This window comes from Aythya marila, assembly GCF_965140915.1.
Source record: "Aythya marila genome assembly, chromosome: 14".
Taxonomy (NCBI): domain Eukaryota; kingdom Metazoa; phylum Chordata; class Aves; order Anseriformes; family Anatidae; genus Aythya; species Aythya marila.
In genome coordinates, this window is record NC_139055.1 from 11,361,748 (window position 1) to 11,379,240 (window position 17,493).

Consider the following 17,493-nt stretch of genomic DNA (forward strand, 5'->3'; position numbering starts at 1 on the left):
CCTTGTGATGGCTTCTGCACGCCTAAGAATTTCACTTTAGCCAAACAGCCATTAGCCATATGCTGTACCTGACTTTGAGGACTAAAAGACCATAATTCAGTGGACTGCAGCACAAGATTAGTGGCAGGATTGCAGATGAAATCCTTTCTATCTGTATTTCTGGGGGTAGCTATGAACAACACATGCTACAGAATGAGCTTAACCAATGTGGTTTTTTTCCATGCTCTTACCAAAGGCAGGACAAGCTGGAGCTGCAGCCCTGGATGGGGAGGCTGCGGATGTTGGCTGTGAGTCTGCTCCACGTGCTGATAGCGGGTGGTTTCTGGGTGGTGTTTTTGTGCCTTGTACCTGAGCGGCTCAAGGGAGAGCAGTGCTCCCCAATCAGCCTTAATTCAATAGATTTCAGTCTCCCTGGTGCATCTGTGGGCTGCGTGGTGAGCCAGGGAGGGAATTGATCTGCTGAGTAACAGACGGGCATTGCTGTGGGCTGAAGAAACCTGCTGGTGGCTCAGAGCCAGGAAGAGCCAGATCCAGCCCTGAGCCCGGGGCACTTGCAGTGGAAAATTTTTCTGTGGTGTGTGCAGGCAATGCACGGCAGCCTTTGGCAAGAAGGTGCTCTCCACCCATTGGGAGAGAGGTCGGTCCTGCCTTGGGGAGCAGCCTGTCTGGGGCAGGGAGCAGGATGGAGCACAGCACAGCACTGCATGGGCATGAAGCAACCTGCTGGAAGCTGCCAGGTCTGGCTAGGAAGGATGGTGAGGACAGCTCACAGTGGTCTCACTGCATTGCTCAAGAAGGCAGTGCCAAAACTCGTATTTGGCACAGAAAGGTGGACCCTCAGCTGTGCAACCATCAGCTTATGCAGGCAATGAGCAACAGGAGCCCTGGCATGCTCCTCTAGGTGCTAAGGAGAGAAGTCTCTGGTTTCCAGAGACATATTCCACAAGACACATAAGGACAATATATCTTGAAGATGTGCCAAATCTCTCTGAAATATTCATGCATGCTTCCTGTAATTTATAGAAGCAAGCCCAGCAGGAAAAAAAAAAGTAATGCTTCTCCCTCTAAGGAAACCCATCTTTTCATGTCGAAATGTAATCTATATATTCACACATCCGTGCTGCGGCATCCTTAATGTGCCAGTGCCCAGTATACATGATTGCATGCACAATACTGTGATTTGTACATTTAAACATCAAATCATACCTTTTAGACTACTGCAATGCATCAGACACCAACACGGTTCCTTGGGCTTGCTTTCAGTGATTTCAGCTGAATTTTGGCTGATTAATGGGTGCTGCCTTTTTTATTCAAGGGAGCACCCATAAAGCATCTCTTGCTCTGCATCTCCCATGATGCTGAAGTCCCCGTGGCAAAATACTACAGGTGTCCTTGCCGTTTTGGACCTGTCAAAGGAAGCATGGTGAGAAACTTGAGGTTGAGGGCTGCAAAACTAAGCCTGCTAAATCAGCAGGGGTCCAGAGCTCCTCCCAGGAAGGAGCCACTTGAAAAAAGGTGGTGTGAAGGCTGGACATGCGAGACAGACAGAAAAACTGGGACAGGCTCTATGTTTTTAGTATTACTTTCTGAAATGTCTGTAGAGGGAAAGGATCTACTGTACTTTCAGGCATAGCTGGTGCCCTAATGTAAATAAGTTCCCCAAACTTCAGAGTCGTTTGTTCTTAAGATGGCTTGGCAGAACACTTTGAATCAATTCATTTAACTGTGACTAGGTCTGTAAATAAGTGCTCCCTGCTGATAAGGTTCAAGTGACATTTTTAGTGGTGTTTCACAGAATTTAACCCGCTTTCAAGTCTTCTACTGAGCTCTTCTGTTCCTAGGTGGTGAAACTGCCAAGCTCTTTCCATTATCAAATCAATGTTAAATACCATTAACTTCGCAGGATAGATGTGGTCCTGCCAGCCTCACCTGGCAATACTTAATCAGTTCTGTTGATGGCAAAGCCTTGCTGACCTGTGTTCATACCTAGTGGTGAATATCGAGGAATGCAGAAATTCATGCTGTCCCCTCTGATACGGAGTGGGAAGCAGAGCTTCGTAGCCTGAGCTGCAGACAGGGTGGTCCTGAGCCTCTGTTGCTCCCTGCTGGGAGATGTCACTGCAGAAGTGAATGGAAGAACTGCAGCTTGCTCTCCTCAATATTTTGTGCTGCTTAGGTTTCTACTGCAGTCTTAAAGAACTTTTTTTTTTTTTTTTTTGATCTAAAAGGCTGTTTGTTTGGTTTTGACCAATGAGAGCATGTGACACTTGTCTCAAGCTATTAACCGAATGTCCAGCCAAAATCAATTGCCTAGGAGATGCAGACCATTACCTGGAGGTCAAGACCTCAATAAATATTACTGGCCTCATTGTACCAGTGACAGATTCAGCTGGTTGCTTCGTGTTACAGCTGAACAGTTGAGACACTGCGTTTGTATATATTTGCTGCCCGCCTTGGAGAGACCATCTCAGGAGCAGAGCACCAGCGGGCAGCCTGTGGACTCAGGCAGTACTTCCACCACGACCATGGCAGGCGTCTTTGTGCTGTTGTCTTTAGTTCTTTGCTGCTTCCCCGGTGAGTAACCCTCAGGGTGTTACAGAGGCTTTGTACCTGAGTGTCCTGGCTATCCCAAAGAGAATAAGGTAGTAGCCATCTAATAGAGGTTCTCCCACAAAGAGCCAGGCTGCCTCCCTGCTCTGGCATCTCACAGGATGCAGGAGTAGATTTTGTGATGGTGTTAAATGCATCACTGTTGTAGCTGGGTGTCTGGAGTTCTGTGCTCCTAACAGGTGTTGTTACACGTTTTTGCACTCTTGGCACTGTTACAGTGCTTCTGCTTGTTGTACAATTACAGAGAGTGGGTAAATGCTTGGAACACGGCCGCAATGAGGTGGTCAGACCTCCAGCGACTAGTCACAAAAATATTGTAATGGTACAGGCAAGTTCTGTATAGAAACCTGGCAGCTTTCCTGCAATGCTTTTGCTGCTAATGGAGAAACAAGAGATGCAAACAAGCCCGAGTCTGATGTTCTCCTTATGTATTTACATCTCATGAAATTACAAAATCAAAGACAAGTGTTATTTTTTTTAACACTCAGCTTCTTTAGATTGTATATCCCTGACAACAGATGCTGTATATGTTTGCTTATCCTGTATGTGACTATTTGCATTTGCATTTATCTGTATTGATTCAGGTTTCTTTTCAGATATGCAATAACTGTTTTCTAGGGTCAGAACGGATATGTAAAAAGATAAGGAAGGAAAAGCTATTCTTTTTTCAATTAATAAGTCTACCAATCTCTTTAAAAGAAAAAAAAAAAAAAGAACAAAGCCATTCAAAAACACATTTAATCAGCCAGCAATAAGAAACAATTATACTTATCACCATTTTAAAAAAAAGTCATACATGGTTTACTTACTTCAGGAAACCAGTCAGTGGAAATCATTCAGTTTGGTCCTCTGTGTTGGAATTTTACATCTAGGTTTCCAATTAACTGAGATATTATTGATCACATTGGCTTTGTTTCACTTTTTTTCCTCTGTTCTTTTTTTCCTAGATGCTGCCTTTGGGGTTGAGGTGAGTAGGAGATTTTTTCTTTTTTTCCCCTTCCTTTCTTACTTAATTAGTGTTGCTATAATCAGATCCTTCAGTGTAAAATGTTAAATTATGCTGTTCTGCGCTCTACATCTATGCTGTATGTTAATAATGCAGTAGTAATATAAAATTGTTGGATTAATTCATTTCTGACAAACTCTAAACTAGTCTAAGCTTAAAGCTGGTCATATGTGACTGGTTCTAAACTGATGGCAATAGACTATGGTACCAGAAACAACCCCAAAACAACTTACTGAAAGAACAAAATACTGTGAGACTTTCCAGCTTCCAAACGCCAGGTCTTTAGACTTGTTCCTTTGATTAAAACTGTCCGTGTGTGTTGAGAAAGAAAGAGTATTAATGGAAATGCACTGGAGGGGCCATGAGAACGTGAGAGTGAGGGACCCATGCTCAGCCTGTGCAAAATGATGCCTAGAAAGCATAAGAGATCCCTGCTGGTTTATCCCTGTGGGGGGCTGTGTTGCTGTAACCCTCCCTTCCTGCTCCTCCTCCTCCTCCCTCTCTGCATGGAGAGGTCTTGTCAGGAAGGATTTGTCTGTTCCTAGAAAGACACCAACGCACGTTTGTGCTGTGGCAGTGAAAAACCCACTGTGGGGACGTTGGGTCCGGTCACTGCCACATGCAAAATGAGAGATAATCATAAAATGCCTTCTCCATCCTCTTGCTGTGCATTCCTTTGGCAGGTGGACTGCAGTAGGTTTCCCAACACTACGAATGAGGAAGGCAAAGAGGTGTTGCTCTGCACCAAGGAACTCAGCCCCATTTGTGGCACCGATGGAGTCACGTACAGCAACGAGTGCCTGCTATGTGCCTACAACATGTGCGTACTGCGTAGGGGAGATCATCCTGCAAGCAGACAGCGGTGCTTGGGGCTCCTGGCAGCAACCCCTCCCAACAAACAGTGATCTGTCATGTGTCACTTATGTCAATTCCTTCGGAATGAGCTTGGGTAGCACTGCGTGACACTCCGTTGCCTAGACATCACTTTAGTTACTGTGTCTCTTCTGCTGGTGTAATTTATTCAGGCTTTTCTTCTCCATCTCGAGGATGAGCCAGATGACAGCCCCTAGGGCACATCTCATCCCAGCAAGAAGGAGCAAAAAGATGGAGAGATGATCGACTCTGAACCATCCAAAATGATTCTAAAGGTCTCAGGGTCTTTACGTTCCTGCCAGCCACTCAGTGCCAGCTGGTCAGGGAGGATGGCACTACCTTCTCAAATATGTATATACACAGATAAATTGCAAAGAGTCAGTCCTCCACTCCCTCCCTTGTCTTAGGTACTTATTCCCAGCACCTAGGGTGCACCAAGAAGTCTTTCCTGAACTTCCTAATATTTGTTTTTTTCCCCTCTGCAGAGAATATGGAACCAATATCAGCAAAGACCATGATGGAGAATGCAAGGAAGCTGTCCCTGTAAGTAAAACCAATGGCAAAGCAAGGGGCAGGCTTATCTTCTGTGCAGCCAAAGCTGCATATTGATTTGCCTAATAAATAATTCAAACACCAGATAAGAGCATAAGACATGTCAGAATTTTGTATTGGTCATCCTCAGGTGAACTTTCATCATAATGACACCCCCCAAAAAAGGTTTTTTTCCTGCTGTGGTGACATCCCAGAAGGCCAAATAATGCATGTACTCTCCAGGTCTACTTGCTTCCTGCAAGCAAGCCCTCACCAGTGCTTTGTTGCATGTTCCCTCAACAGGCTGACTGCAGCACATATCCCAACATGACAAATGAGGAAGGCAAAATGACGTTACTCTGCAACAAGATGTTCAGCCCTGTCTGTGGCACTGATGGGGTCACCTACGACAACGAGTGCATGCTGTGTGCCCACAATGTGTGAGTACTGCGGGTGAGAGCTGCCTGGGGAGGCAACCATGAGGCTGGCATGGGATTTCTACTGAGGCCTCTTCTGTGCCCAGTGCCACAGAGCAATAGCATTTCTGTCTTTGAGACCATTGGGTACCATCCTGTGTCTGGGGGGGGGACCCAGGCCAAGCCCCCTGGGGGGTGGCTGAAGGCAGCCTCCCCTGGAGGCCAGCCCTGAGTGTGCTCGGAGGCAGGGGTGCTTCCAGGGCTGGTGTCTCAGGCAGTGTGAGCAGCTGAAGCTGGACATCTCCTGTACCTGTGGCTGATCAGCATTGCTGGGACATGGAGTGTAGCACAGCAGGATGCAGGCAGAGTCCCCTAACATCAATCTTTTTCTTCCTAGAGAGCAAGGGACCAGCATCGGCAAGAAGTATGATGGCAAATGTAAGAAGGAAGTTGCTACAGTAAGTGTGAGCTGCCTAATGAAGGGTTAGCTTCTGGTCCTACTGATTTCAATGGAAACACAGCCAGTGTTTGTAACAGCATCAGGAGCATCACTTGGGCTTCAGCACAGGGAAGATTTTGCCTTCTGCACATGTAATACACATTAATGTGGATAATGTCAGAAAAAGAAGAGGGTGAATGCACAGGAAAGGACTGGTACAAGATCATCAGCAGAAATAATCCATCAAGGCAGAACTGAGAGTAAGAACAGAGGGCCATCACTGGGGTCAGACCAGTGGGCCATCAAGCCCATGGTGGCTTGATGTAGAGCTCACTCTTAGGGGCCATAAGGACTGTGTCGGGAGAGAGTAAAAGTAGGGTGAGTAAATACAGGTCTTCCTGAACACTATTCCAACCTCCAGCTATTTTCAGGTGATGGAACTCAGCTAGGTGTGATCTCTGTGCAGTCAGTGAGCCTCAATGTATTTCTCTCCCATGAAATTCTCCAGCCTCTTCCTGTAACCATATACTTTTTTTTTTCTTTTTCTTTTTCTTTTTTTTTTTTTTTCCCTGTACTACAATGCCCCTCAGCGAGTGCAGTACCCATTTCACAAAGAAACAAAATCCCACTCCCATGGCATCTAGCTAAGTGCTGATATTTTAAGCCTATGGGAGAGATATGGGACCATTATACAGGTATCAGTGCTGTCTCTTCTCCAGACACCAGCGTTTTTCCATTTAATTTCCTGGCCAGGTTGGGAACATGGTGCAATGTGACTGTAAGCACAGCACGTTCAGTGAGTGAGCTGCTGCTGCAGCTTGGAAATGCAGCAGCCAGGCTGTGATATACATCTCTTAAACAGGAAATTATGCTCTATTTTTATATTATTAAATTCTGGCATAGGAGAATCACACCTCAGTTGATATCAGATCGTGCAAGGAAGTTAATTATTTTTAGTTAGATCACTATCGTTAGCACTGCAGCCGCAGTTAGGGGTTCAAGCCCTTCTGCTATCGACTACTTCCCACCCTTTGCATTAAGGCTTCTTGTTCTGCAGGTTAACTGCAGCGGCTACCCTAAACCTGCCTGCACGATGGAATACATGCCTCTCTGTGGCTCCGACAACAAAACGTACGGCAACAAGTGCAACTTCTGCAATGCAGTCGTGTAAGTGCAACAACCGCGGGGCGCGTTCGCGTTGTCGGCTGCCTCCTACAGGCACAAATTTGCACGGTTTCTGCTTTCTTTGCTGACCAGGCATTCGGGGTAGAAAAGAATAGCAGGCATTGTACCAACCGCTCGTTTGTGTGTGTGTTTTTTTTTTGTTTGTTTGTTTTGTTTTGTTTTTTTTTTCGTCAGAGCGTCCAAAGAGCTATGTCTGGTTTATTAGTATGGAGGGTTTGAAGACAATTAACCTGAATGGTGTTTTTCTTGCTTATTGCAAAGAAAATTAAATTTGGAGTTTCGTTACAGTTCCCCCAAATATTTTTCTGAATGGGTTAAATGATTTCACTCATTTCTTCATAATCAAATAGCTAATGAGACTCTGAGTCCCCCAGTTTTTGGCTCGGGGCAGGATCCTAATGTCTTCTCTAGAAACCAAGTGAAAGAACAGATTACAGCACACAGGGCTCCGTGTCTAATCCATTTTTCTCTCTCCTCACTTTCAGGGACAGCAATGGGACTCTCACTTTAAGCCATTTTGGAGAATGCTGAATATCAGTGCTGAGAGAATTCACCACTGGATCCCCACTGGCAAATCCCAGCTAGAGATCTCACCTCAGTTCATCTCGCTCTCTGGGGAACTCAGCTCACTCCTGATTTTCTTTCTCAATAAACTAAATCAGCAACATTTCTTTGTCTTGTTTAATGCTCTGCCTCATGCAACGTTTTCTTCTGATTTGTTGAATGATGATGCCAGGCTGAATATGTTCCATGCTCATAGCTCTGGGATATAACAAGAACAACATCTTGCTCCCCTCACTGTCATAAAAGGCAGAAAATTAAATACAGATGCATAAACCTCAGCTGTGTGACTTTGCACATAAATGATACTCAGACTACATTAGTGTTCAGACCCTTTTAGACAGTTGAAATAGTGCTCTGAACTGGTGAGGCTAGCAGATCTCTACTAAGGTATTTCTAGTGCACTTTCCCCATGCAGGCACCTGCAGCAAAGCAGTTCAGCCTGGTGATGAGCAAGCCCAGAGCTGCTGCCTGGCCTCCTGAGCACAGCCCTTACCTAAAGGCATAGCAAAGCCCGTATTTTTCAGTCATGTGAGTGGGCCATGCCTGTTTTTCTGGGACCTCCAAATGACATGTTTCTAGATTTTCCCCTCATCTTGGAATTTTATTCCACATATTTTAAAATAAATATCTTTTTAAAGCTTGTTTCTACTCCTGTCTGCTTGTCTTCTCTCTTAGTTCTTAATAGCATCGTGCTCCTTGTGAGTCCAAGAAGTTTTTGCAGTCCAAGGACAAAGTACACTTCTGGTTTTAAGAGTGTGACCTCTGTCATTGGTGCATTGTCTGTGAAAATTATTTTGCTTTTGTCCTTTGTTTGTGTATTGAATTGGTGGGTTTTTGATCCACACAAGAGAAACATAAATAAATTGGGCATATCCCTTCTAAAGAATAATGTCTCCCTTAAGTGTTCTTTTTCCTTGGCGGAATGAAGTCATTTAAAAAAAAGGATGCTTTGGTGGTAAAACAAAGGATTTATGTTGAGATGGGCAGATGGATGAAGCAGAGATTTCCAGTCTGGATTTTCTGGGATCCAGGCTACAGGCTTTGTTCTGTCATCATCAGGCTATCAGTCTGCTGCTGCAAATCTAAACGATGCTAATGGTTTTTAGGGAAAATAGCAATCGTTACTTCTTTGCAGATGCCTGTAAAAGTTTCTCATGTGCTTCTATAGTCCAAGGACTCCCTTCAGTGTCTGGGACACTCTCTTGCTTGACCTCCCAGTTCACAGTTTTCCTGGATTTACTGCAGTTTAATGATGCTTTATGGGATGAGGCATGAAAATAAAAGACCTTTCTTTCTGGAAGCCATTCATTTCAGATCAACAAAATTTTGCTCGTGAGAAAGCCCTGCGTGTAGCACTGATAACGTGCACATAGAGGAAATCTGTCAGCATTCTCTCTTTAGGTTTGTACAGTTGTTCTTCTGCCCACAGGAATTTTCCATGGTCCTTCAGAAAGCACCTGTCATATATTTCACTTCAAATAATGACACAGAGGGCGTATCTAACATATTTAAACTTCTTGTGATTCCTGTTGATAAAGAAGCATTCTTTATGGCTTACAGCATGGCTTACCTCTGCTAAGCATCATCAAGATTTACCACTCTGACAACAGACCAGGAATGTTATTTCAGAATAAGGGTGGATAAGAGAGATGCGAACGCACGCACACACACACGTATGTGCATGATTACGATCTGAGGGCAGCATTAGGGCTGCATTCACTGAGGAAAAGGTGGACAGACACCCCAGCCACCATGAGGACGGCAGGCGTGGTGGTGCTGCTGGCTCTCGCCCTTTGCTGCTGCCCAGGTGAGTGGCTTTGCTGCCTCCTGCTCTGTGCTTCACTAAGTGCTGGCTGCCTTTAAAAACACAAAAACATCCTCAGACTGGAAGGAGCTTCATTCTACAAGGACTTATTTACTCCTAGAGAGATGGTGTTGAAAAGACTTGACATCAAAGACTATCACTTAGGGGGTAATATTTTAGCAACAGAACTGAGTGGGTAAGAACAACTGTGGGAACAGCTCCGCGCTCGGTGCTAGTTTATGCATAATGAAGGAGGTGACATGTACGTGGTACCACCCGGCGACTCAGACATCCAGTGTTTAACCTCTGAAACATTGCCGAATCACAAATTATTTTCCTGAATGGCAGTGAATGTTTCTTGCAGTCATCCTGAACTGAGGCACAGTTTGAGAGCCTGAGCAGTTGTAGAAGCTTTAGAGGAGTTACACCTCACTAAATACTCCTGTTATTTAAGCAGTATTATGGAAATACATATAAGAAGCTGCCTCCATGTACCTGCCAGCTTTATGGCCCTGTTTTCCTCAATAATGTGCTTGTCTTTGAGTACATATCCTTGTTCATCCTGTGAATCATGGAAAATGACTTTCTCTTTTCTTTCATTTCGTATACCCTTTTCCATCTGGGCTGTAACCCTCCTGAAAAAAATTGCAGTACAGCACCAATGTTGTAAACATCCAATATGGCACAAAATTTTGCCTGAAATTCCTTTTGTCTAAGAGTCACTTGCTAATAACCACTGAATTGAAAGTTGTTTATTCAGGACATGTAGTCAAAGCTTTCAACACTAACAGAAGAGATGAATTGCATTCGTGTCATACTTCAACTTTTTTTTTTCTCTTTTCCAGATACTGTTGCACTGAAGGTAAGGGGCAGAGCTGTCTACTTTTCTTCCATCATTTCTTTCCTGAAAGCAGTTTCCATATAAATCATTACTAATCGCATTGTGATCGAGCATTTGAAAATCCTGAGTCATCCAGCTGTCTGAACAATATTTGCCACAGATATTACTGGGTGAAATTGCCATTTTCATCTGATAGTTTCAAAAAAAAAAATAGTGCAGTATTCTGTTGGCATCCAAGTTATTGTCACGGTTACTGCAGCAGCATTTATGATATTTACACAGGCTTTACATCGGTAGAGACTGAAAGGGCACAGCAGGAACAAACCACCCTGTTCCTGCCCTGTCCCTAGGCTTTTTTTTTTTTGACATCTGCTGATGGACAGTACTGGGGGAAGCCCAGGGGCGGTGGGGGTGTCTCATAACATCACCCTTCCTACGTATCTGCTGTTGAGGGCATTTTTGTGAACACAACACTGCATCTATCTACAGGGCTACTGCAGTAACTACGTCGTACCCCGCAATTTCTGCACGATGGAGTACATCCCACACTGCGGGTCTGATGGTGTAACATATGCCAACAAATGTTTATTCTGCAATGCATTTCTGTATGTATGAAAATAAATCTCTTCACTAACTAAATGGTGAACCAACTGAGCTTAACCTAACTAATCAGTCTTGGGGACTGGTTGGAGAAGTAAAGTTGTTTTATTTTGTGTTTTCCTGTTCTCCTACTAACAAGAGTATTATTCTTTTTATTTATTTATTTATTTATTTATTTATTGGTGGGAGATTTTACCAAGAATTTCCTTCTTTCAGGTATATAGAAGTAACATAAGTAACATTTAGCACAGATCTTCATTTCCCTGTTAAGTAATTTGCCGAAGAGCTCTCTTGCAGCAAATAAAATCTATTTCCTACAGACTATTTGTTCTTCTTTTAAATTAAGTCTTTATCTTGTCTTTGAATGTTAGCAATAAGAGGAAAGAGCTGGAATAGCTTTGAGAATGTTCAGATTTGGTTAAGTTCCTCTGTGATGTATCCTTTACCAGTGGGGGGGATGAACAGCAGAAGTGCAGATGTTCTGTCTCTAGGGTACTGATTCCTTTCTCTGCAGGAGAAGCCGTCGGACTCTCAGGTTGCTGTACCTTCGAGAGTGCTAACACCTCAACAGGCTCCAGCTCAGACAGGAGACTCCTCCCTGGCAATATTCCCTATGGCAGAGGCTAAAACCTCATTCTGAACTTTGAGAGCTCCTGATAAAGCCTAAAATGAAACTCAACCCAATAAAACAAATAAACAAACAACAACCGTTCAGCATTTACGTCTTGTTTTAATAATATGTCTCATGATGTTTTTTTTTTTTTTTTTTTTTGTTTTTTTTTATCTTAAGATGTTTTGTGATTATTTCACTGCAACAGTCCTGGGGTGTGGGTATTAATGGGTAAATTACAGGGAGAGAGAATGCATTGTCTGATCTACAAAGAAATCAGCTCCATCTCCGAAGGCAATGAGTTTCTCTGAGGGCCTTCACCCAGATTTCCTAAAGAGAACCAGAGCTGGGGATGCAACCTGGTGCAATGCTCCAGTGGATTTATCCTGCTAAGGGCATCCCAAACAGACACTCGCTGCCTCCCTAGCAGGTGAGGAGAGAGGTGGCAAAGAAGGGCACTTCCCTGCTGCATCTCCCCTGGAGGAAATGGGGCAGCAAACACACCTGCAGGTGGGTGAAGTCTTTTAGCAGTCACTTTCTGTGCCTCCCCGAGCAGCAGGACAGGATGTTTCCCCAGGCAGGGGGCACCTGCCTGCCTGCATTTGTGCTCGTGACACTCATCAGGGTGCGGGTGATGTTCAGAGGACTGCGAGCAGGAGCTTCCGCAGCCCGTTTCGGCACCTCACCCACCACTTAGCTGCTGCCTGTAGGTAATTGCATCAGCTGCCACTTGTAGAGGATCCTTTGAGATTCTTGGGCCTCTGGAAATCTTGGCTGATGAAAGGAAGGGCTCAGAGTCATAGCGTTAATTTATTATTCATTACCAGCGAAGTGCCGGCAGTGCAGCGGGCTGTACAGGCAGCCGTCTCACAGCCAAATAGTTAATGATCTTAAGTGACAACGTGCCACTTTCCAGAGACCAGAGAGAGCGGCTCTCTGGAGGGAGACTATTTATTTCCAGAAGATGTGAGTGTGTGCAACCACTCAGCACCAAGCCCCTTCCTGGGGCTGGGATGTCCCTCCTGGGGGCAGGATGTCTGGGTGTGGGGAGGCATTTCGGGATCAAGGGCAATGCTGAGGACCGTGACAAAGTGTGGTGGCAGTGCTGGGGGTGTGTGTGGCAGGCACTGTGCTCCTGTTTGTCCCCTCTGCTGTGCAAGGCAGTCAGGTAAGAGATCATCAGCCTCATTGCTTGTCGTCCTTCCCAGGGAGCAGCAGAGAGGAGGAGGAGGAAGATGAAGATGAAGATGAAGAGGGCCCCCGAGAAGCTATGCTTCCTCAGTGCCAAGTGGAGCTCCCAGCTGCTCTCTGGATCCCAGTGGTCTTCAGAGAGCATCTTCCAGGGGCCATGCCCACTAAGAAGGAAAACCTAGGCAATTGAGGGGAAACTGTGAGCAGAAATTAACGGGGACAAATCCTCCACCCTGACATGGAGCTCCAGCATGCAGCACTTCTGAGGAGTTGGCAGGGGGCAGAGCAGGACCCCAGCATCACCCCTGTCCTTCCGCACCACGGGCAGCTCTGCAGGACGGCAAGCAAGATGAGACTCTTCCATGAGCACTGTTGAAAATGATTTTTTTGTTGCTGCTCAATAAAATCCTGCCACAACAACACAATATCCTCTCACCATTACTAATCTAACTCTCCCTCCAGGAAATTCAAGGCAGGAAACATTGTCTGCCTGCAGAGGTGTTTTATGGTACAATTCTTTGAGTGGTACCTCAGCCCTCTGTGCCATTATTTGATGTTTGTGAATTTAGGAAATGCCATTCAATTACCCTAGAAACTGATTAACACATTGCATTTAGTTATTTGGTTCTGCTCTATTTTATATCAACACTTCTCTTTTAGTGTATTATCCTACTTGTTACTGACCAAAACACACCTCAGGCCAGTCTAGACCTCGCTCATAACGCAGTTTTTCTGCAAGGCTTCATCAGCATAAACGGTTTCTTACTATGTTATTCCTCAGTGTGGGGAAAAATAAAATGTTTTGAAAGAAAATTGCTTGGTGATGCTGTCTGGGGGTTGGCTGTGTCAGAGCTGCTGCAGCGAGACCGAGCTGGGACGCACTGAGGGATTTGGATGCGAGGGGCTGGATCCTCAGCACCCTGCTGTAAGTGTGCGGCTCCCAGACAGACAAATTATTCCAGACACCCTTCCTGCCTGTGATATCATCTGTGCTTAAACGGCAGGAGATATGCAGGCAGCAATCAGATAGCTGAGCTGAGAGGAGAAATATTACAAGAGTACGGCTGAGAGCAGGGGCTTTGCTTGCTCCAAAATTGAATTCCCGTCCTCATAGGAGATGTAGTCCTGCCCCCGTGTGCACAGCTCCGGTAATAGCACTCTGTTTTGGTACATCCTGCGTGGGGCACAGTAGCAGTGGGTGCGATCACTGCGCTTTACATTCGGCCTGCAGCAGTTCTGCATTTGGGACTGCAGAGCGCTCGCCTCCACACATCCAGCTTTTTTTTTTTTTTTCTCTCTCTTTTTCTTTTTTTTTTTTTTTTCCCCAAATTGAAAAATATTATTTCTTTTTGTAGACAAGTGAAGCCTGTGACAAGTTTTAAATTGAAGTGGGGAAATTTAATGAAGCTTTTTTTTCAGGTCATGGTAGATTATGGACTTGTTTGCAGTAGGGAATCTCAAGACCAGAGGAAAAGATTCCTGGGAAATATCACTGTCATGGGATGACATCATTTTGTACTAGAAGTTGGGTAGAATTTACAGAATTGTTGGAAATTTACCGTAACACAAGGGGATGCATCACATAACTACCAGTGTTTAACCCATTCATGTGGCCACAACCTTCTTTAATAACCTTTACCATCTAAGAACTTGAAATAGCAGGAAGTGTTTTATTTAACCTTTTCTGTGGGTCTCATATCTCATATATAGGAAAAAAAAAGAGCCTAAAAATAATCCTATACTCAAACTCACTTTATTGAACCCACCATCACGGAACTTGCATATCCCACAGGGATTTTGACAGGTGACTTCACTCTCCTCTTCCCATTTGCAACATGTGTATGACATTTCCCGAAGCTCCCTCCTCCAAATGTATTGAGACAGTTGTTTTTCACTGTTCCTAATGCCTGTGTCACCCCATCTGCTGCTCGGCAATTACTTCTGTCCCATTCCCTTCTGTTTCTTATTAATCGAGCTCCTTGTGCAATCCCATGTCACACCTCGCCTCGCAGCTCCTGCTGCCCTGCCCTGGCTGCTGCCAATTAGCTCCCATCCTTTCTCATCGACCCTGTAGCAAGACTCTGTCCTCGCACAGATCACTGGAGGAAGAGGGGACAGGAGCAGTTCCAGCACTGTCCTATCTGCCTACCCAGACGCTCAGAAGCAGCAAGGGGGTCTCCCAGGTGGAGCTTGTTAGTCAAAGGGCAGGTGCTGGCACACAAGAGAATGACACCATTCCCCGCCATATAAAAAAGCCCTGAGAGGTCAGCAGGGTTTCTTGCTTCAGGCTGAAGGAAGAGGAAACCAGAGGAGCAGCATGGTTTTTGGTAATTTGGGCTTTCAGACCTAGACGTGGTGCAGGGTCTGGGGTTGTAGGGCTGAAGAGCTGATGGACTGTGTTCCTGCAGCCTCACCAAGCACTGCAGAGCCAGCAGGTGCTATCTCCTATGATGGCTGGTACGGATTCTGAGGAAACATTTTCAGCTTAGGCATTCTTTTCCCTGGAGAAAAATCAATATTAATGCTTCTGTGATTACTGCTTGCCTTCCAAATATGCTTATGATCAGTTCAAGAAATTTGACAGTCACGTCACTCAGGATGCTAAGAATACAACAGAAACAGCTTTTAAATGAACCCTTCAACTCTTGATATTTGTGAATGAGATCCAAAGAACATTACTCATTTATTTTTCAGGAAAATGATTTCATTGACACGAACAGGCCAAAGCCTGCAAGCTCTATTTTGTGATTGCGGTTCCCTTGCACTTTCAGCTACATTTTTATGATTTTATGTGCCCATGCCAAGACTTGAACATCTCCCAGGATAATAAGAAAAACAATTCTGATTTTCTATTTAAAACCGAGGCTGCTTTTAAGCCACGTGCATGTATCAGGCTTCTAAAACATAAATGTGTTCTGTCCCTCACTTCCTTTCGTGACTGACTATATTCAACTCATGAAGTATTTTATGCAATATTTGTTTTGTCATAAATCTATGACAGAGTTGAAAAAAACCTTCAATAGAACCTTTATTCTTCACTTAGCTGAATGTCATGTTTTAGGGAAGATGACACTCTCTATTTAATGCCATGTAAAGAGAAGAGAAGGGGGGGAATGTATGGACTCACCTTCTGTTTTCGGTTGCTGCAATTTTTTATGAATGACTGTGGTAATGAGACCATTTCACCTGCACAGAATGCCACTTGCTTGTCATTAAGAAGAAACAATGTCCAGGTTTAAGGCTCATTGTTTCTTAATCAGGTTCATGCTGATTGTCAACAGATGAATAATTCTTCCTTGTACATAGACATGTCTCAAACTTCTGGAGTTTTAGGTCATGTTTTCCTGTTGTGTTGATTCTTTCTATCCCATTAGTGAGAGATCCAGTGTACCAGGAAAATACAGAAGAGACTATGGAGACGTTCACTGTGCAGCATCTTCAAAAGACACTGATGCCTGCCAAACCCCGGATTTTATTTCTGTAAAAGCTGAGGGTGTCCCACGCTGCCGTCTCATCACTCTGCTGTACTGCGCAAGTCTCCCAGAGCCCAAATACTGCGTAGTGTATGTAACATGGTGTGCACTAGTTCAAACACTTCCAACAAATTAGCTTTTTTGCTTTGCCAACTTCCATATGTAATTTCACAACATCTAGTGTTGAGACAGTGCTCTTGTTTGGACAGTACAAATCACTCATTGTACAGCAGGGCGCCTTTGTTAACAAGCTGGGTGTAGCTCACATTTTTGTTTAATTCTTCTGGGCATTTCTCTAACAAACAAGTATTCTTTAGGGCTCAACTTAATAATCAATACAGTTTTGTTAGTTTACAGAGCAGATAATTACTTTATGGGATGACTTTACAAGGTCAGGGAGATGTACTTATATAGTCTGGAGCATGAAGGCAGAGAAACATCTCTATAGAACTCAACAGCAACAGATTTGCAAGTAACAGACTACACAACCTTTCCCACCATGAAGATGACAAGAGCTGCTTCCCTTCTTGGGCTACTGTTTCTTGTCTGCTTTTCTGGTAAGTTGTTTTTATTATAGTCTCTCCTTATATCTCTAGTCATCCTGAACTCTATATAGTTCAGGATGCCTTAATACATGTATATATGTATCCAAAAGAGAGCTTAGCTTACTGAAGAAGTGATGATTTAGTAATGCTCTCTTTAGTAAACTCTCTTTTAATGAACTTTATCCATGTGCAAACATTACTACAGGTCTAGTAGGATGCCTCTGTCTGATTTAAACTTATTAGACTTAGCCGGGATAATAGTGCTGCAAAAGGAGAAAAGTTTATATCCTATTCCTTCTTTAGCAAGTCAAAGCTTGTACTTTCACCAGTAATTGATTATTATTACTATTATTATTTTTAATCATAGGATATAACTTCTTGTTTACTTGGACTGGATAAAACATTTACAAAACAAGTAATTCTCAGTAGTAAGAAAGTGTATTTAGTTACTCTGTTGGGAAATTAATAATGCAGAGAAATTTTAATCAAGGACACTGTAACACTTTTACATTTTATAATCTCCTTTTTTTTGTAGATATTGTTTCTGGTCAACGATGGGTGAGTAGTAGATCTTCTCTGTCATTTAGTCTTGATTTCTAAGTGTAGATGAATAATTCATACTCACGCTGTATCCCAGGGGAGTCTTGAGGAAGAATAAAAGAAAATGGAGAGAGTCAGGAAGGAAGAAGAAAAAGTTCTCCCAAGAATTATACCACTTCTTTTCCCCCAAAATAAGAAAATATCTTTGTCAGAGAAAGACACCTTATCAGACTGGTGATAAAAGATGGTAATTAATAATGCAGAG

The 17,493-nt window shown here is 43.9% G+C and overlaps 2 protein-coding genes across 2 annotated transcripts; both read left to right on the forward strand.

The window, feature by feature from the left end:
• Positions 1 to 2,384: 2,384 nt before the first annotated feature.
• On the forward strand, positions 2,385 to 7,727 carry LOC309883341 (ovomucoid-like). Its single transcript, XM_082771309.1, has 8 exons — positions 2,385 to 2,574; positions 3,558 to 3,577; positions 4,300 to 4,436; positions 4,975 to 5,032; positions 5,324 to 5,460; positions 5,834 to 5,894; positions 6,933 to 7,042; positions 7,546 to 7,727. The coding sequence occupies exons 1-8, from the start codon at positions 2,526 to 2,528 to the stop codon at positions 7,589 to 7,591; spliced, it is 618 nt and encodes a 205-aa protein (XP_082627435.1). The 5' UTR covers positions 2,385 to 2,525; the 3' UTR covers positions 7,592 to 7,727.
• Positions 7,728 to 9,222: 1,495 nt separating this feature from the next.
• On the forward strand, positions 9,223 to 11,494 carry LOC309883401 (ovomucoid-like). Its single transcript, XM_082771419.1, has 4 exons — positions 9,223 to 9,431; positions 10,274 to 10,290; positions 10,759 to 10,874; positions 11,384 to 11,494. The coding sequence occupies exons 1-4, from the start codon at positions 9,377 to 9,379 to the stop codon at positions 11,427 to 11,429; spliced, it is 234 nt and encodes a 77-aa protein (XP_082627545.1). The 5' UTR covers positions 9,223 to 9,376; the 3' UTR covers positions 11,430 to 11,494.
• Positions 11,495 to 17,493: the final 5,999 nt, after the last annotated feature.